This window comes from Babylonia areolata, chromosome 9, assembly GCF_041734735.1.
Source record: "Babylonia areolata isolate BAREFJ2019XMU chromosome 9, ASM4173473v1, whole genome shotgun sequence".
Lineage (NCBI taxonomy): Eukaryota > Metazoa > Mollusca > Gastropoda > Neogastropoda > Buccinidae > Babylonia > Babylonia areolata.
In genome coordinates this window covers 3705443-3726503 of record NC_134884.1, presented here as the reverse complement: position 1 = coordinate 3726503, position 21061 = coordinate 3705443, and the positions used below count along the sequence as shown (strand labels likewise).

General features: G+C 42.7%; 1 protein-coding gene across 3 annotated transcripts in view; it reads left to right on the top strand.

Annotated features, from left to right (window-relative positions):
* Positions 1-113: 113 nt before the first annotated feature.
* The window catches only part of LOC143286009 (protein Jumonji-like), a 44967-nt gene continuing 24019 nt past the window's right edge, over positions 114-21061 (top strand). For 2 of the 3 annotated variants that reach the window (XM_076593505.1, XM_076593506.1), the window contains exons 1-7: positions 114-213; positions 1796-1920; positions 2758-3041; positions 3732-3883; positions 5437-5645; positions 10143-10550; positions 18880-19873. In XM_076593505.1, the coding sequence (XP_076449620.1) occupies positions 1816-1920; positions 2758-3041; positions 3732-3883; positions 5437-5645; positions 10143-10550; positions 18880-19873 (2152 nt within the window). In that variant the 5' untranslated portion in view covers positions 114-213; positions 1796-1815. The remainder of the gene's footprint in view (positions 214-1795; positions 1921-2757; positions 3042-3731; positions 3884-5436; positions 5646-10142; positions 10551-18879; positions 19874-21061) is intronic. The other variant, XM_076593507.1, reaches the window with a different exon arrangement.

The window sequence follows — 21061 nt, the reverse complement described above, 5'->3', positions numbered from 1 at the left end:
ATCATCCGAAAAATATTTATGAAATATCATACAATTGAGTTTGGGGAATCTTTACACTGATTTCTGTTTTTTTTAACTCGATGTTTTGAACAAAGCGTCAACCCTCGTTTTGACAACTTTCATTCAATCACCGGTTCCACATGTGATGGATTGTATGGGCAGTCCACAGGCAAAATAATCTTGGAATTCAATGTTGTGGTTTTTCTTTTGACAGTAAGTACTGATTTTAAGCATAAGATTTGTTAGTATGACACTGCCAATATGTTAAAAGAAGGCTTGTTTCTTGAAAAATTCAATATTAGTACACCACTTGATACGAACTCGTGTGAGTATGTTTTACTGGTAGACCCTCTTGGTACTAGTTTTGAAACGTAACGGAAACTGGCCCCTTTTATATTGATTCTTCTATTTTTAATATGTTGCAGTTTTGAAAATTTAAGACTTGTGTCCACGGATTTATATGAGGTAACGCTTTTTTTCTTTTCTTTCTTGTGTATTTGTGTGGCTTCCAGTATTTTCCATGGATTTAAACTCCGAGTCACTTACCTCTGAGTCTGAGTCTGACAAGTGACATAGTTTGTGAGTTCTGTGACCTGTCAAAAATTGTAAGGGTCATTTGGCATGTTCTCATTTTTCTGTTTCTGTTTTTAAATATTAAAAAAACAACAACCCAGTCCTGTATACATGTATGTCCTAGCTTGTGTGTGTGTGTGTGTGAACACACATCCTCCACTCCATTCTCCATTTTGCCGTTTCTGACCTGTGGCAGGGGGAAGCAAAGAGGAAGAGCAAGGAGGGAAAGAGAGAACTCAAGAGAATAGAATAGAATGTCTTTATTACCATTTTATTATACAGAATGGGTCAGGGTACCTTAAGGTAATGTCAGTCCCTTTCATTCTGAGCAACATACATGATGCAGGTCAAGACCTGCTAGAATTTACTAATAATTTTATCTAGAATAATTACATTCAGTGATTGACTCATTGAGGTCAGTGGAAGAGGGTGATAGTGAGATGGGCAGTCTTTTTTTGTCTTTTTTTTAACTAATGATATTCATAGCTGTACATAGTCATCTTTCTGAGACTGTGTTAATTATAACTGATATAAGCTGATCTCAAGCTTACACACAGTGTCACTTACACTGACTTACAGTTACACCTATGTATGCAACACTTAGATGCAGGCATATAATACACATGTTCATAATTGCCATTAGCATGCACACACACACACACCACTCTCTCTCTCTCTCTCTCTCTCTCTCTCTCACACACACACACACACACACACACACACACACACACACACAGATTCTCTCACTGACACACAGTCACACACACACACACACACACACACAATCTGACACAGTGACAGTGACACACATGCACATGCATATGTACATATATACATGCATATATACAACACACAATATACTCACACATGGATCAGCTAAAATCAGTATATGAGTGGGTGCACATTCACGTGCACACAGACACACGCACACACACACCCATCACATCTTTTGCAGGACATAAATAATGAGATAACACAATGATTAGGTTCATGAATGGCAAGATATTAAATGGAGCTGGGATGATCATGATGTGTATTAAAAGTTGCAATTGATAATTGTAATATGAATTTAATACTGAATCAGTTTGTCCATGCTTGATACCAGAACACTTTCTCCTTTTTTTTTTCTTTTTATGGTGTACCATTTTGAAAAAATTAAGGTGGGTAAATGAGCAATTGACACTGGACTTGTATGCAACTGACATTGCTTTTGCCTTGACAGGTGGGTATAACTAAGTCAAGATGACTTCAAGAAGAAGCACTCAGTCTGTGACGCAGAGGAGCACTCGGCAGTCAGAACTTCACAAGGCACGCAGACCTCGCCGCTTAGTGGCACCAAAAACTGTGGTGTGCACAACTTTTTATTATTATTATTTTATTTCATGTTCATTTATTTGTTTATGACTGTAACTGATTCAGTGCCTGTAATGTAACTTAGTTATAGACATTGAGTGATTAGCTGACGTTCTACACATCTACTGCATTTATTCCGATTTTGCATTTATCGAAGTTTAGTTCAGTGAAGATAAACAGACTGAACAGTTAGACTGATCATTTTGATGTGTCTGGATTATATAAATAAAAAAAAAAGAGATGATAATCAAATGAGTATCAGTATGCTTCACATAATTTTGATGTGCCCGGATTATATGAATTTAAAAAAAAAGAGATGATAATCAAATGAGTATCAGTATGCTTCACATGAAAGGCCCCTTTCTTTTTCGTAATAATTTGCTAACTGGGGCAGGTGAAGCGCAAGTGGAAATGGTGTTTGCCTCATTTGCTAAAATGATTTCGCAACCTTTGCCAGACAGAGATAGTGGTCACAGTCAGCAGATTTTTACAGCTTTGCAGCCTTTTTTTGACTTTTAATGGCATTGCAGACAGTGTATGTATGTTGAAAGGGAGGGGTGGGGGGGGGGATGAATTGGCAGAGCAAGGAACACACGTATACCTTTTTTTCCATGACTTTTTGTTTGTTTTTATTGGGTTTTTTTTTTAATCTTTTTTTAAAGTCACACCTTTTTGTCTCTTCTCTCCCTGTAGAGCATGAATAAAGAATAAACAAACAACTAAATGATACATACCACTGAATGACACATGAATAAATAAGTAAACGAATAAAGTGGATAAGCAGTATTGTCAGGTTTTTATATTTTATTATACTTCCCGTCTGTCCTTCAGGATGACGCAGTGGGTTTGTCGAGGAAAGAGGAGAGGGAGCTGAGGAGAGCGCTGTACGCGTCGTTACACGAGTCGCGGCGGCCTCGAACCCCCCAGCTGGAGGAAGAAAGCTCGACGAGCGAGGAGATTCCCAAGCTACGTAAATCCACACGGCACATCGTGTCCCCACAGGCCTACCCTGCAGGGGTGAAAGACGGCAGCCAAGCGTCCAGCACAAACAACATGGATGAGAGCAGCCAGGACTCAGTTCTGTCGTCTGTGGCGTCGTCCCATGAGTTTAAAAAGTGAGTGTGTGTGTGTGAGAAAGAGAGACTCTTTATGAGTGTCACTGTTTGTGTGCGTAAGTTTTTTGTGCACATGTGTTTGAATGTGTCTGTGTGAGAGAGTGTGTGTGTGTGAGAAAGACTGTAAGAGTCATTGTGTTTGAGTTTGTGTGTAATATAAGAAAGAGAGACTGCGTATGTGTGATTCACTGTGAGTCAATGTGTGTGCATGCATGTGGGGGTGTGTGTGTGTGTGAGTGTTTTGTATTGCGGATAACTTTAAAACATACTGAAGTTCAACTTGATTTAGGATTATATTAAATGTTACATAGAAACAACACAGCAGAGATAAAAATGGATGTATAATCATTTGTGCATGGGCAGATAACATGACACAATATTGTACACGTATGTTACTTGTATATATTGTAAACACAAACCAACCTCACTCACATGTGACACAGTTATTAAAAAACCAGTTAGAAGTGAAAAACTCAAAGACCATCTGAAGTCAGTAACTGAACAAGGCAATGGAAATGTTTTCTGTAGTATATGAGGGGTACTGATTCCTCGAAACAGAACTAAAGAAAGGCATAACAGAGGTGCATTGTTTCACTGAGTGTGTGTCAGTGTGTGAGAAAGAAAGTTAAAAGCGAACTTTTGCTCTTTTTTTCCTCCCCCCCCTCCCCCCCCCCCCCCCCACACACACAGGAAAATACATGCCCAGAGAAAGTTTGCTCAGGGGTGCTCCTTGCCATCGACACCTGGGGGCTCCCCTGGGAAGAAGGCCCCCAACTCCCCCCAGAGTTTGCTGAACAGGGTGCCCAAGACAGAGGACTTTCTCACCTTCCTGTGTCTCAGAGGTATGACTGCCGCCCAGAGTGATCAGATGGTGGCAGAAAGAAAAAATGTTTGTAACAAGAATGTGTTTTATTTGATAACATGTGGTGTATGTGAAACTGTTTTAAATGTTTGTAACAAGAATGTGTTTTATTCGATAACCTTTGGTGTGTGTGAAACTGTTTTAAACTGCTGTGATATGAACGGTTGGAGTATGTGTGGGAATTATGAAAGATGGTGGAGAAATGGGGCGTGGTTGAAAGAGAGGGGGTGGGTGTTTTGGGGGCAGGGGGGGTTAGGTGGGAGAGTTTATGTTATAAAGAGAAAGAAATGATATTTTCTGGAGTGGTTTTATATATTCTGTTATTCAGTGTGTACTATGCTATCTTATCGCCCACAAGCAATTTTCTTTGTCTTTTTTATGAAGACATTGAAATGATTTGATTAATCGATTTATTATTGGCTGGCAGTGCACAGCAATGAAGATCTCCACTTTGAAACTTTGTGATGGGAAAGCTTAGTACTATCTTACAAGTGTAGTGGTGTCTTGTTGTTGCTGTTGTTTTCTTGTTGTTTGTTGTTGGGTTTTTTTGGGGGGAGGGGGGGGGGTTATTCTTTCCCTCTGTTACAGCTTATTTCTTTTTAAGAAATTGGTAACTTACTTACATACACCTCTCAAATTACTGTCGAATATAAGTGTGTGTCTGTGTTTGAATGGGAGAATTTGGTACATAATTGGACTGTGGACTTGATGAAAACTTTGTTTTGACAAGTTCTAGAGAATACATCTTTTCTTAAATTTGAATTGCTCTTTTTTTTCTTTTCTTTTTTTTTCCCACAAAAAATGCAAATTTCTTACCAACAGTACTGCTTTTTGTGTGCCAACATCATGAAATTTTACAAAGTGCTTGTCAATGTTATATATGATTCCATTTGGTTTTATGTGTCCAGTCATCTGTTGTCATGTACAGCCTTGTCACTGTCAATATCACCACACATGTATACATCAGTAAAGTGTCAAGCTTTCGATATAGGTAGACTAAAAGAATCTTGGTAAAATTTGACTTACATAGGATAAAAGAGGCAACATATTGAGCCTCGGGCTTTTCTTCAGGCAAATATATTTTAGTTAACAGAATATAAAGTTAACTTGGCTGAAATATATGCAAGTAGAGAGAGAGAGAGAAGAAAAAAAGCCCTGAAACTGTTTAAGCACTTTTTATGATCACTAAGTTTGTTTGTTTTTGTTTTTCTGTTTTGTTTTCTTCAGACAGCTTACAAAAATTATTCCTCTCTTGAAAGATTGTATATATATATATTATATATATATATTTGTTAATGTGATTCCATCCATGCATCATTTTATATGCATACATATATGTTTTTAATCATGAGGGGCAGAATTTGGTGATTCATTATATTTTACCCCCGAAAACGGAGTATGGCTGCCTTCATGGCGGTGTAAAAACGGTCATACACATAAAAGCCGACTCGTGTAGTTGCGAGTGAGCATGGGAGTTGCATCCCACAAACGAAGAAGAAGATGATTTTATTTTCATTAACGATCTCTGCCCAGGGTCTCGCCTCTTGCCTCCCAACCTGGACTACTTTAACTTTGCCCGTGACGAGTCGTCCATGGAGGAGGGCAGCAGTCGGCCCCGCACGCCGGTCCCCGGCGAACAGGGCGCGCAGAGCGAGCAGACAAGAGAGAGCACCCCCGAGTCGTCCAGCAGCGGCAGCAACGTCAACGAGGAGCTGGTGGAGATAACCAGCCCCTTGTCCACGGTATTCGTCCATTTCAGTGTCACTTTCTCGAGGAGGCGTCACCATGTTCGGACGCATCCACATACGCTACACCACATCTGCTTTGCAGATGCCTGACAGCAGCATAACGCTTGTCAGGCCTTGAGTGCATGCTTATATATATTTGTGTACCTATCAGAGTGGATTTCTTTTTACATAATTTTTTCCGGAAGACAAGTGACGGGCGCAATAGCCGAGTGGTTAACCCTTTCGCTGCCAGGAAAATAAGATTTAAGTGAAATCTATTTGCCAGGGTTTTTTCACAAAAAACGGGTATAAATTTTCCAAAAATTCTGTGCTCTTTGTTATTGGAGAAAGACCCATAAAAGTATATATTTTCTGAAAGGTAAATGAATAAAGAATACAAAACACATGCTGTTTTCCCATTTTATATATTTTTAGTGACATGCTGTTGTTTTGAAATCAGTGTTTTGTTTTTTGTCACATTTTCAACTTGTTAATTACAAACATTAGTCAGGTAATTTGCACAAAAACATCATATTTTCTGGACAAATGGATATCTGCAAACACAAAATCATACTAGAACAACCACAATATATATGTTTTTTTTAAGAGATAGATACACAATACATTGTGACTTCTCCAAGTGATAAGATGGATGTGAGGCCACGCCCCCTCAGTCTCCACCCCCTTCCTCCTCACCCCTCTCACACGGTCACTTGATTCAGTTCTCATCAGACCGCGTTGGCTGTGTGCCAAGAATATCGCTCTGCTGCTAATTCGGTCATCTGTCGTCTGCTAACATCTGTACAGCCGGCATCACTCACTGACAGTCGCATCTTGGCCACTCTCTTGATTACTCCCTTTATTTTCTATCAGATCGTCCTATAAATGTTCATCTCTATCTTCTCCTTCGAATTTACGCTTCAATTCTTTCTGAGCATCAGCTAAAGAAAGAAATCATGGTTGATTTAGTTCGTCACGATCGCACGTCTTGAGCACGGCGTCAGTCCGACATTTTGTTGAGCGAGCGAGGAGAGAAGTCAGGCAAACACTTGGACAGTGACCCAACCAAAACGTTCAAATAAAGGACTGCTTCATGACGTAGATGGGGTTTCTAGCTATGAATAGAATCTAGAGAGATTCCCCAGGCTAACGCTACCACATTTTTTGCCAAGGAAGTGAATGCAAACCAGGGAAAAGTCAGAATATTTCGATGACGAGTTATCTCGTCATGCAGGCAGCGAAGCATACATGCTTGCCATGACGAGTTATCTCGTCATGCAGGCAGCCTAGGGGTTAAAGTGTTGGACTTTCAATCTGAGGGTCCCGGGTTCGAATCACGGTGACGGCGCCTGGTGGGTAAAGGGTGGGGATTTTTACGATCTCCCAGGTCAACATATGTGCAGACCTGCTAGTGCCTGAACCCCCTTCGTGTGTAAAGGCATGCAGAAGATCAAATACGCACGTTAAAGATCCTGTAATCCATGTCAGCGTTCGGTGGGTTATGGAAACAAGAACATACCCAGCATGCACACCCCCGAAAGCGGAGTATGGCTGCCTACATGGCGGGGTAAAAACGGTCATGCACGTAAAAGCCCACTTGTGTACATGCGAGTGAACGTGGGAGTTGCAGCCCACGAACGCAGAAGAAGAAGAAGAAGTGCGCCAAGTGCGTGCTGCATAAGGGACCTCGATTTATCGCCTCGTCCGAAAGACTGGGCGCTCAGTTTGATTTTACCAGTCAAAGTTGGGAGAAAGGGCTAGAGCGGGATTCGAACCCACACCCTCACAGACTGTCTGTATTGGCAGCTGAGCTGGGGGGATAGCACACAACATTTTTCTTTTTTTCTTTTTTTTATGGAATAGTATTTTTAAGTTATTGGTTTTTCTGTTTATAAAGATTTATGACTTATTCGTTGTGACATGTGCAACTTTCTCAGCATGGTAGTTGGTTGTATCGTTGCTTCCCCCATGATCACCTGTAGGACTACAGAACACATAATACAGACAGTGTGTTGTGTTGTTGTTTCACTTTGAATATCAGTAGGAGTACAGTAGGCATAATACAAATAGTACGTTATGTTGTTGTTTCCCCCATAGATATCAGTAGGAGTACAGAACACATAATGCAGTGTATTGCTGTTTCTCAATACATATCAGCAAGAGTACAGAACACAAAATAGAAACAGTGTGTTGTGTTGTTGTTCCCCGGTGAATATCAGTAGGAATACAGAACACATAATGCATTGTATTGTCTTGTTGGTTCTAAGTACATATCAGTAAGAGTACAGTTTCTCTATAGATAACAACTGGAGTACAGAACACAAAATACAGTGTGTTGTTTCCCCCATGGATATCAGCTGGAGTACAGAACACAAAATACAGTGTGTTGTTTCCCCCATGGATATCAGCTGGAGTACAGAACACATTATACAGTGTGTTGTTTTCCCCATGGATATCAGCTGGAGTACAGAACACATAATACAGTGTGTTGTTTCCCCCATGGATATCAGCTGGAGTACAGAACACATAATACAGTGTGTTGTTTTCCCCATGGATATCAGCTGGAGTACAGAATACATTATACAGTGTGTTGTTTTCCCCCGTGGATATCAGCTGGAGTACAGAACACATAATACAGTGTGTCGTTTTCCCAGTGGATATCAGCTGGAGTACAGAACACATAATACAGTGTGTCATTTCCCCCATGGATATCAGCTGGAGTACAGAACACATAATACAGTGTGTTGTTTCCCCCATGGATATCAGCTGGAGTACAGAACACATAATACAGTGTGTTGTTTCCCCCATGGATATCAGCTGGAGTACAGAACACATAATACAGTGTGTTGTTTCCCCCATGGATATCAGCTGGAGTACAGAACACATAATACAGTGTGTTGTTTCCCCCATGGATATCAGCTGGAGTACAGAACACATAATACAGTGTGTTTTCCCCCATGGATATCAGCTGGAGTACAGAACACATAATACAGTGTGTTGTTTCCCCCATGGATATCAGCTGGAGTACAGAACACATTATACAGTGTGTTGTTTTCCCCATGGATATCAGCTGGAGTACAGAACACATAATACAGTGTGTTGTTTTCCCCCATGGATATCAGCTGGAGTACAGAACACATAATACAGTGTGTTGTTTCCCCCATGGATATCAGCTGGAGTACAGAACACATAATACAGTGTGTTGTTTTCCCCATGGATATCAGCTGGAGTACAGAACACATAATACAGTGTGTTGTTTTCCCCCATGGATATCAGCTGGAGTACAGAACACATAATACAGTGTGTTGTTTTCCCCATGGATATCAGCTGGAGTACAGAACACATAATACAGTGTGTTGTTTCCCCAATGGATATCAGCTGGAGTACAGAACACATAATACAGTGTGTCATTTCCCCCATGGATATCAGCTGGAGTACAGAACACATAATACAGTGTGTTGTTTTCCCCATGGATATCAGCTGGAGTACAGAACACATAATACAGTGTGTTGTTTTCCCCATGGATATCACTCAGTAGGAGTACAGAACACATAACAGTGTGTTATGTTGCTGTGTCCGCGACAGCCCTTCAGACTGTTGTTTTGCGCATAAATATCAGTAGTAGTGCCAAACACATAATATAGTGTATTGTCTTGTTGCCCCATACATATCAGCAGTAGTACAGAACACAAAATACAGTGTGCAGTTTCTCTGTAAATATCAGCAGTACCATAGAACACAAAATACAGTGTGCGGTTTCTCTGTAGATATCAGCAGTACCATAGAATACAAAATACAGTGTGCTGTTTCTCTGTAGATATCAGCAGTACCATAGAACACAAAATACAGTGTGCTGTTTCTCTATAGATTACAGCAGTACCACAGAACACAAAATACAGTGTGCGGTTTCTCTGTAGATATCAGCAGTACCATAGAACACAAAATACAGTGTGCGGTTTCTCTGTAGATATCAGCAGTACCATAGAATACAAAATACAGTGTGCTGTTTCTCTGTAGATATCAGCAGTACCATAGAACACAAAATACAGTGTGCTGTTTCTCTATAGATTACAGCAGTACCATAGAATACAAAATACAGTGTACTGTTTCTCTGTAGATATCAGCAGTACCATAGAACACAAAATACAGTGTGCTGTTTCTCTATAGATATCAGTACACACACACTGTGCTGTTTCTCTATAGATATCAGCGGTAGCACAGAACACAAAATACAGTGTGCTGTTTCCCCATACGTATCAGTGGTAGCACAGAACACAAAATACAGTGTGCTGTTTCCCCATACATGTCAGCGGTAGCACAGAACACAAAATACAGTGTGCTGTTTCCCCATACATATCAGGGGTAGCACAGAACACAAAATACAGTGTGCTGTTTCCCCATACATATCAGCGGTAGCACAGAACACAAAATACAGTGTGCTGTTTCCCCATACATATCAGCGGTAGCACAGAACCCATAATACAGTGTGTTGTGTTGCTGTGTCGGTCACAGCCCTTCAGACTGCTGGCGGCCAGCAGAAAGGCAGCCAGAGCCAGCGCCGGCACCCCAGAGACGGCTAGGGGCATCGTCAGCCTGCGTCAGGGCCTCACCCGAAAGGTACTTCACTCTGGCTCCACCCCGCCTTCCCAGCATAGCAAGAAATACCTCTACACCCCGGAAAAGACCCCCTCGCCTTCGGGACCCAGGCTTGTGTTTGGGGATTTCACGCCCGCTAAAAAATCGGCCTCCGTCAAATGCTTGCCTTCCAGCTTTCTAAGGTTTTCTCCCGCGGGGAAGCTTGCGCTTGAGCGAAACGGCAACTCACCCGGCCTAACCCCATACAAAACCCCTGCTGCTCCCTCCCCTCTGCGCACCAGTAAGATCAGGGGGAGTCATTGCCAGGGTCAAGGGCAGCAACAGGTATGCTTTTTTCGTGTAACGCTTTGCACGGTGGAGACAGTTCTATTTCCAGTCATAACAAACACCAAAAAAAAAAAAAAAATGTGCTGTTATTGTTTGTGTTCTGTGTGCTTGCTTCAGTGACCTTGCTTAATCTGTTCTTGGCTTCCATTTGTTGTTGTTGTTTTTTTATGAAAGGAACAGTTAGGTACTGATAGATAAGGGCTTTAAGACGTTGGAGAAAAGTTTGTCCTGTGAGTCAACAATAGTGTTATTTTTGAAAAGGAACAAGTGCAGTTCCATGAGAAGTATATCAGTTGAGACATTATTTGTATGAAGTCTGATCTGGAACAACAGTTTACATTTCAGTATTTTCTTATTAATTTAAAGTTTTATGTAAAACAAAACAAACAAAAAACCAAAAAAAAGACACAAGAACATTGTGTTTCTATGGCTTGACAATGTGACAAGTAACCGAGGTTTTTGAATGAACTGAGTACATACTGTGAAATCTGAGGTTTGAAATGGTCAAAAAAGCTTTTTCCTCTGGTTACACTTTCAGTTTGAAAGTACCATGGATCAATACAGATTCTGATAAAGGAGTTGTGGCAGAGTTAAGACAATTTACCATTCTCCAGGGGTAGAAAAATAAATTTTTATTCAAAAACTCTCAGCATGTGGTTGGCAGTAACTCTGCTTTGGTAAAAGCATAAAGAATTGAATGAAAAAAAGGGAAAGAAAAAAAGTGCGGCAACTGAGTAGCCCTTGTATAGCATTAGCACTCTTTCAAACTCTTTCCCATGGGAATGGCTTATTTTCACTGTCTGCCTCTTTTTTTTGGTGTAGCTTGCCTGGTTGCACAGTACAATAACGCCCAGTTTATTCTGCTTTTCTGTGTATAGGTCTCTTGATTATAGCTGTTGTCTGCTTTTCATTCAGCTGGCTTTTTTTGTGCTCGTTTCCGTTGTGTGTTTTATTTTGGAACTTAAACTGTGCATTGTGTGGTGTGAGTACTTGCATGTTATCATCATGGCATGGCTTAGTGAAGATTTAGGTAAGGGGTGGACGTTGTTTCATTAAGGGGTATGTGTTGGTACCTGTACTGGTAGGTGTCATTTTAAGTACATGAGAATAAACAGTCGAGTATAAATTATGTACAAATCAGTCCCTCAGTGTTTGTCAGAAAATGCAGTAACAGTAATGACAGATAGCATGTGATGATTTGTCACAAACTCAGGACACTGTTTAGCCCCTTCTGTGTTCATTCCAAACAGGGTTTACTAAAAGCATGCAGACAAGGTTGTAATGCAGTACAGATAACAATGTAACTGTACAGTTTCAAAGTTTAGGGAGAATAAGCTCTCTACTCAAGTAATTTAGATGAAGGTGGTTGGCAGCACTTACTTTTGTTACTAGAGGGTGGCAGATCAAAGTAGCAAATCCAGTTTACGAATATAACTTAAAAGGAACAAAATAATGGGGAAATATATATATATATTTATCTACAGATTGGTATTCTTCAAGCAAAGTCTGGAGAGCAAAAAAGGATTCTCAAAAATTACAAAGAATACTTTGTATGGAACAAAATAAAAACATGAAATTGTTTTGAATGGGACAAAATTCAAATTATGGTAGTGAATATATTGTATGGGACAAAATGCCAAGTGATCAGATACACATTTTCATTTTTTGGATGAGAGAAGCCTGGATATGGATTATTGTTGTATTATTTGCTGTTATCAGTCTGTATGACAAGAACGGTTTCTCTTGTTTAACTTGAAGTCTTTGATAGTTTGAAATTGGAAGGAACTTGGCACAAGAGGGGTTATGTTACTTGCCCAAGGTTACAAATTACCTAATGTTCTTGGGCAAACATACTGTCCCACCGTAGTGTATTATTTTATAAGGGGGAGGGGGAGGTGTTTGGATTTACTCAGGAAAATCCTCTTGAATGATTTAATATAACAACTACTGTAATCATCAGTTGTAAAACATTTATATATCTAGAAATAGCTTTCTTTCACTGGCTTCAGCTTTATTTGTATTTCTTCTTTGTTGCTTTTTTTTTTTTTTTTTTTTTTTTTTTTTTTTTTTTTTACTGCTTTTCGTAGTTTATCAGATCAATGATATCTAATATTGTGTTATGAGAAATGGAAAAAAAACCAACTACAATAACAGAGTATGTATTCTGGGTCAAATATTATGTTGTCAAATGAAATATGTATTTTTTTTTTTAAATATATTGAAGAAAAAAAAATCACCATTACATGGCTTTGTGTTGGCATAATTTCAGTTGTCTAAAGTAGGAAGGAGCAAGCGCGGTTTTGAGATGAAGAGGAAGGCTGCCAGAAGTCATCTTGACAAGGTTACCGTGGGTATAAAGAAGATAAAGATAGAGGAGAGTGGCAGTGAATCAGAAGGTGGTGCTGTCAAGGGTAACAAACCAGAACGTAGGCCAGAGAAGACAGGAAGCACAGCAGAGGAGCTGGGAAAGCCCTTTTGGAGAGTGGAGGCCATCTCTTTTGGTGAGCTGGCCCAGCAGGCATGTCTGGATAGCATGAACAACGGTGGAATGTCTTCAGACGGCGTGTTTAAAAAACCTGCAGTTCCAGGTCGGTTTGCGAAGAAGAGGTTGGCCCGTATTTCTAAGAAAGTGACCACAACAGAGCTGTCTTCGCAGTCCTGTGAGAAAGCGGGGGAAGGTAATGGCAGTGATTCGCCAGGTGTAAAACAAGAAAAGGGACAGGACGGTACTGGCAGTGACTTCACAGGTGGGAGACAAGAAAGGGAGGAAAGTAGCGCCACTCTGCAGGAAGGTCCAGTCCCCGGACAGCAGCATGGTGGTTGTGACAGTGGATTGTCCGAGCCACAGGAGGGGCATTGTGCTGTGGAGATGACGGGACAGAGCTCACAGGACACTGATACTCCAGCCTGCACAACAGTGGATCAGCACAGCACACAGAACGGAACTAGAGTCATGAAGAACCTACAGAGAGACCACAAAAAGCGAATGAAGAAAATACAGAAAGCAAGCAAGAGCCTTGTTGAACATATTCGCTTACTGAAGAAATGCATCAAGAAGAGAAGCAGCAGAAGCGTGCCTCGCCGCTGGATCAAAAGGACTTACAGAAAGATGATGATGTACTCATCACGACTAGAAACGCAGGGCTGTAAGAAGCCGGAAGGTAGAGCGTTTGACAAGATGCAACAGACGTTTGAGAAACAGAAGCGGACCCTCAAAGAAATGGTCGCTCACATGAGCTTTTCCCAGACCGCCCCCCGGTGCCTTCAGCAGGTGTTCCGGCCGTCGTGTGAGGGGTGCGGCTCGGTGGACTGCGACGTGAGGTATGGCAGCTCTGTCATCTCGGCTCTGCAGGTGGACAGGAACGAGACAGACGCTGGTCCTTCTGACGAAGATCCAGCCAGTGATGTGGAGCCCAGGAAGGGAGAGCGTCATGGGTTCCTCCAGTGCCCGCATCGTATCTGTGACGTTGACTCTTTGACTGGTGCCTTCGCCAGGCTGTCTGTCGGCTGTGTGTTGTGTACAGAAGGTGGAGAAAGTGTGGGAACTTGTAACGCCTTGTCAAGAGGGAAGGGTGGGCTGTTCCTCGCTCACAGACCTGTCGTCTCTCGCTGTCCGCATGGAGGGGGGAACACACAGTCATCAACAGACACTGCAACACCGGCATTGTCATCAGCAACACCAGCACCATCGTCAGCAACACCAGCATCATCATCAGCACCAACATTGTCAACAATACCAACATCATCAACACCATCATCAGCAACACCAACATCATCAGCAACACCAACATCGTCATCAACACCATCATCAGCAACACCAACATCATCAGCAACACCACCATCATCAGCACAAGCATTATCAGCAACAACAGCATCATCAGCAGTCCCACAACCAGCCAAGTCACCAGGGTTTGGTGTGGGAGTTTTCTGTGAAACCCACAGTACACCATCGCCTGGTTCTGCTGATGTGGTGTGTGGCGGTGATGAAACACCTGTCTCTCATGGTCAGGAGGAGGATGGTGACGGTGGTAAATTTGCTGATGAAGACAATACCTCAGAGAATGCCACTGATTGCTATGATTCTGACGCCACAATTGCGTACGGAACAGACGAGGACGGAGAAGGTTCGGATGACAACGCAGTAGATTTCTACTCCCCTGCTCTGACGTCGTCTTCCTTTAGTGTTCTGCAGGGTCTCAGTGAACGCCTCTCTTCACAACGGGGAAAGGAGGGCGGAGGTTCAGGTACGGTGTGCGGGCAAAAGACTGTCCAGCCAGAGTCCTCCCCGACAGGACTGGAACCAGGCAGTGTCCATGATGAAGTGACTGCACACAGAAAACCAGGAGAGTCACACACTGTTCAGGTCAACACTTCCCCACTCAGTAGCTTCAACGTGTATTGTTCAGATCCGTCGTACCCATCCTACCAGAAGGTAGCCTTCACCTGTATGTGTGGACACTGTCGTGTGCACTTCAGCCAGACAAACGTGGATTGTGCAGGCAGTAAGCTGCCAGAGACTGACCACTGTCCATCTTGTAAAATGCCTTTATCCATGGGAAAGGAAAACCAGTCACTACAGCTGACCCATATCAGTGCAGCAGAGAGGACACAGGTAGATGACGGAACAAGATCAGAAAAACGATCCCCCCTCCAAGAAAGTATCGGTAAATCCGTAGGAAATCAGGAAACGTTACAGAGTGATGTCACTGTAAACCAGTCACCGGCAGGTGGTAAACATGAGCTCTGCGATCAGCCGCAGACTTCCAGAAACCGACCGGTGCTGGAAGCTGTGAATAACGTTGTCCCCACAGACATCAGTCCATCGTGGCAGTTGTCAGCCACAAAAACAGGGTTTGAACCTTCACGGACAAAAGACAGCAGACGGATCACTGTGGTCACACCCAGCCAGACAGGGATGGTGTTGACGGCACAGGAGGGATGCAGCGTGGTGACAGCACCACCCCCTCCCCAGCCGTCCAGTCTTTCCCTGAAGTTCATGTCCAACAGGAACGCTGTCTCCAGCCATGGGGTGGACGACGCATTGACCAGGGGCTGGACGTGGCAGGCAGGCAGTTTGCTCCCACGGATGTGTGGTGGGGGGAGCGGCAGTAGTGAAGTGTTCAGGACACCCCTCCTCTACCCCCAGCCCCCCGTCCTCCTCTCACTCCCCAATTTCTCTCTGCTGCAAGGTTGGTTGTGCATGGCTTCTTCTTTTCTTTTCTTTTCTTTTCTTCTCTTTTCAGTTTTCCTTTACTTTTCTTCTTCTTCCTCTTCTTCACCCTTTGTTGGTTTGCTGTTTTAGAAAAAAAAAAACAGAACCCCCAAAAATCACCACTGTTCAGAACTTTTTAGACTGTTGACCAGACAGGAACACACTATGATCAGTATCCGGCAGTGTTTTGAGAGATTTCCCGCTCAGTGAAGAAGTAAGCTATTGAGGGTGAACATGACAAGTGAGGGAGAAAGCAGTGGAGGAAGTTTCTGTTGTTGGTGTCTGTGTCTTGTTACCTTTGTGTTTGCGGGTGGTGGGGGTGGGGGGGTATTTGTGGCGTAAAACTGAAGGGAAACTGACTGCATGTGAATGGTGTGCTTGCTTTCTTGGTTTGTTGTTTGCCACATGTACGGTCTCTCTCCTTTTTTTCTGTCGGCACTCGGTGAGTCACTCACACATGCATGCTGGCACACAGGTTATGTGTGGAGATGCTAAGTGCATGCACCCACATACACATTGATCTGCGCGCCGCGCGCACACACACACACACACGCACACACACACCACAATGTGTGCTTATTAAACAGACAGGTACCCCTGTTAGTTTGTGGTGTCTTGCGTTGCTTGCATTAGTTGCTAGCATGCGTGCATGTTGTGTATTTGTGCATTGTGTGTGGGGGGGGGGGGGGGGGGGCAGGTACACGGGTATAAAATGAGACAGTATCATTTATGAGAGGGATGGGATGCAATTTAAAATGATATTGTGTTATTATCTACAAAACTTTCAGAGACATTGACTGAGGTGTTACAAAGCTTTAAAAGACAAGTGTTTGCACGCAAAAAGTAATGATGGGATAAGAAATGAGAAATAGTTGTTTTTTTAATTTGTCTAAACTAATTTTCTCTTTCAGCTCGTTACATCAATCTCGTATGATTTGCAAAATGATTAGAAATAAAGAAAAAAATTTGAAAAGAATAAAACTAGACAAAGAGAGAAAAAAATTGCAATTGAAAGAGGGAAAGGAAGTGTTTTCTCATAGTCAAACAGCAAATTATTGCAAGAAATTGAAGGAGATACTGTGTTCCTGTTTGTGGCAAGCTTGATTTCACCATGAATAAGTACACCGGGTGTGAAGTATACACATATTGATTTAGACTCTTTTGTTTTCTGTTGTTTTCTCTTCTTCTTCTTCTTCTTCTTTTTTTTTTTTTTTTTTATAATCCTCAGTGAATGTCAGTTAATCGATAAGTGATTCATCAGAAGGTAAGACCTGTTTACTGTGCATGTTGGTGGCTATTAATCAGTGTAATCTGCTTGGTTCATTGTTGTTGTTTGATGTATGTACTGATATGAGTGTTGATATCACATTATCTGTTTGCATGATCTGTTTGTTGTACTTACTTCTCCGTCCTTGCTCTTTGTCTTTCGCATAGGTTTACACTGATTACAGTTGTTGTTGTTGTTTTAATATTGCACATCTGCATTCCATTGGGGTTCACTTTTGTTTACTGTCTGCTTTCCACAATCACCTTATCACAAAAAAACTTTTTTTTAATCTTGGGTCATATTGTGTATGTGCGTGTGTCTGTGCGTACGTTCGTGCATGTCATTGATAATTGAAAGAACGGAGTGAATTTTGATTCCCTTTGGTATTGTGGGTTGACGGCATTTCATTGTGTGATTTTTGGAAGTGATTTGATTGATTGTCTTGACCAGATCCTATCAAATAAAAACTATTTAACCACATCAAAGTTTATTTGGATTATGTAGTGTGTTTTTACGCCAAGGAATGCTCTGTCCTCTGCTGCGCCTGATAATCTTGCTGTATCTTTTTATTTGTTTTTGGTTTCAGTTTGCCTTGAAAACAAGAAAATGTCTTCCTCTTTATTTCTTTTTTGTTTTAGGTTTGTGTATGCTTATTTTATAGCATTGATTGTCTGCTGAGTGTTGTTAGAATTCTGTTTTGTTTTGTTTTTTAATTTCCCTTTTTTTTTCCCATTATTGGATGTGAGACACAGAGAGAGAGATCGACTAAAGAGAAAAGAAATTGTATGTGCTTGTCTGTGCATGTGTGAGTGCATGTATTGTAAATTATAATGGAAGGCAGGATTGAACCCAACACCAGGCAGTATTTTCTGGTGGTGGACTGGAGGCCAGCCAGTTGAGACCATAAACTGATGCGCTTTGTGATGCATACACTTTGCGCACGTAAAAGAACCCACAGCAACAAAATGGTTGTTCCTTGCTATAATAAACAGGCTTGCACTTGCAGGCAGGAAAAAAAATTGGGTGGCACTGTACTGTGGTGACGTGCTCTCCCTGAGAAGAGCAGGCCTGATTTCACATAGAGAAATCTGTTGTGACAAAAGAGTAATGCAATACAATTGAATACAAGTTACAACAGCTTTGAAGTGACACACATACAAGAACCTGCACTTCATTTCCAGATATATGGATTTACTGACCGTCCCTTTCAGAGGGTGTCCACAGGCATGTTCATGATTCACTGTCCCTTTCAGAGGGTGTCCACAGGCATGTTCATGATTCACTGTCCCTTTCAGAGGGTGTCCACAGGCACGTAAATGTTTCACTGCCCCTTTCAGAGGGTGTCCACAGGCATGTTCATGATTCACTGTCCCTTTCAGAGGGTGTCCACAGGCATGTTCATGATTCACTGTCCCTTTCAGAGGGTGTCCACAGGCATGTTCATGATTCACTGTCCCTTTCAGAGGGTGCCCACAGGCACGTAAATGTTTGACTGTATCTTTCAGAGACGTTCATGTTTCACTGTGTCTTTCAGAGATGTTCATGTTTCACTGTGTCTTTCAGAGGGTGCCCACAGGCACGTAAATGTTTCACTGTGTCTTTCAGAGACGTAAATGTTTCACTGTGTCTTTCAGAGACGTAAATGTTTCACTGTGTCTTTCAGAGGGTGCCCACAGGCATGTAAATGTTTCACTGTGTCTTTCAGAGGGTGCCCACAGGCACGTAAATGTTTCACTGTGTCTTTCAGAGACGTTCATGTTTCACTGTGTCTTTCAGAGGGTGCCCACAGGCACGTAAATGTTTCACTGTGTCTTTCAGAGACGTTCATGTTTCACTGTGTCTTTCAGAGGGTGCCCACAGGCACATTCAAGCCGGTGGAGCCGGACCAGTCGAGGGGCAAGCGGGAGGTGCGGTCCTGTAGCTCCTCCCCAGTGCGCCGGGTCCTGGAGGGGGCGTCCAAAAAACTGAGAAAGTCCCAGGGGCCGGAGACACGACAGAGGGCGCTCAAGACGACAACGACGACGACAGGGGGGAGGGGTCTGGACAGGAGGCGGGATGAACGAGCCAGGAACAGTCACAGAACAAACACCATCAGGACAACGACGACGACAAGAAGGAAGGTGAACAGCAGACGGACATCATCATCAGCCAGAAAGACACCACAGAACAACAGCAGCAGCATCAGAGCACCCAAGGTGAAGCCCAAGAGACGGAGCAGCCTGCGTCTGAAGACACTGGCCAAGATCCTGGGCCGCAAGCGCCCCAACTACTCGCTGGTGCTGTCGGGCTACGCCGACATGGAAGAGTACGAGGAGGAGCAGAAGAAGAAGGCGGCCAAGTCGGCCCTGGCCAAGGCCAAGGCCGAAGCCCGGGCCAGGGCCAGTGCCAAGCATGCGGCCGCCTCGAAGAAAGCCAAGGGGCCGGAACGAATGACCACTCGCAGCTCCACCGCCACGGGGAAGGAGACAGAGGACAAAGAAAAGGGCAGGAGATCATCAACAGGGAGAGAAACAGAGGAAAGGAGAGCATCGGAAAGAGACCGAAGTGGGTTGCTGGCCATGAAACGATCACTGAGCGTCGGCAAAGACAGCGAGGAGAGGAGACCAGAGGGGCAGAAGGGTGGTGGTGGTGGTGTCTCCCTGAAGCGACCATTGAGCAGCAGCAGTGCAGGGAGGAAAGATCCTTCTGCTCTGGCCACCATCATCGAGACCAAGCGACTGAAGAGGGAGGGGGGCAGGGAGGAGGGGAGGGACAGGGAGGTGGGAAGGACCCCAGGGAATCATGGCGGCGGCGCCAGAGAGAGGAAGGCTGTGTCTGCGTCCCCTCAGCAGGCCAGGAAAGGTGAGTGTTGTTTTGCTCTGTGTGTGTGTGCGTTTGTGTGTGTGTACAGTGATACAGATTGTGTGTGTGTGTACAGTGATACACATCATACAGAGTGTGTGTGTGTGTGTATACAGTGATACAGATTGTGTGAGTGTGTGCGTACAATGATACAGATTGTGAGTGTGTGTACAGTGATGCAGATTGTGTGTGTGTGTGTGTACAGTGATACAGATTGTGTGAGTGTGTGCGTACAATGATACAGATTGTGTGTGTGTGTACTGTGATACAAATTGTGAGTGTGTGTGTGTGTGTGTACACAGTACAGTGATAGACTGATACTGAATGTGTGAGTGTGTGTGTGTGCAGTGATACAGAATTTGTGTGTGTGTGTGTTAACATTATTCATAAACACCAAACAAATGCGGAACTATACTCAATACTGTCGCCCTTGCAAATGGACACAACTTCAGTGAAAGTTTCAGCACTTTTTTTAACATTGAATGCTTCATGGCAAGAGTCTTTATTTTGATCTGGGTCCACATCACGGTGAATACAAAAAATGAAATGAATGATAAGGAAAGAGGAATGATCAAGGATTTATTAGCTGTTCAGCAGTACCTTTTATCAGGTAACGTTGTGGAAAAGACTGCGCTGTGTGTGGTTTGTTCACAATTTTATTTTATTTTATTTTATCTTTATTTTTTACAGTAAAGAAACATTTCTTTTGTCATACACGAAAAGCATATGTAAAGAAAACTGTCAAAAGATTGGTTAAATGAAGATCTTTTCTGTGTGTGTGTGTTAGTGTGTGTGTGCGTGTGTGTGTTACTCGCTTCCGTTCCGTACAGATGTGAGCGATGTTGTGTCTCTCAGTTTGACGCTGTGTTATACTCGTACATTATACATGTATTAAGTATTCAGTATAACTACATTTATATGCGTACATGTTTGTGTGTCTCTTAGGACAACGGCAGATGTGTAAGTCGGCCAAAGTGCTAATATCTTCACCGTTGGAAAATAAAGATTCATTCATTCATTCTCTCTTTTACTTTTCCTGAGTGTATACGCACGTAGAAGATCAGATACACACGTTAAAGATCCTGTAATCCATGTCAGCGTTCAGTGGGTTATAGAAGCAAGAACATACCCAGCATGCACACCCCTGAAAACGTAGTATGGTTCCTTTCATGCTGAAGTGAATAAACA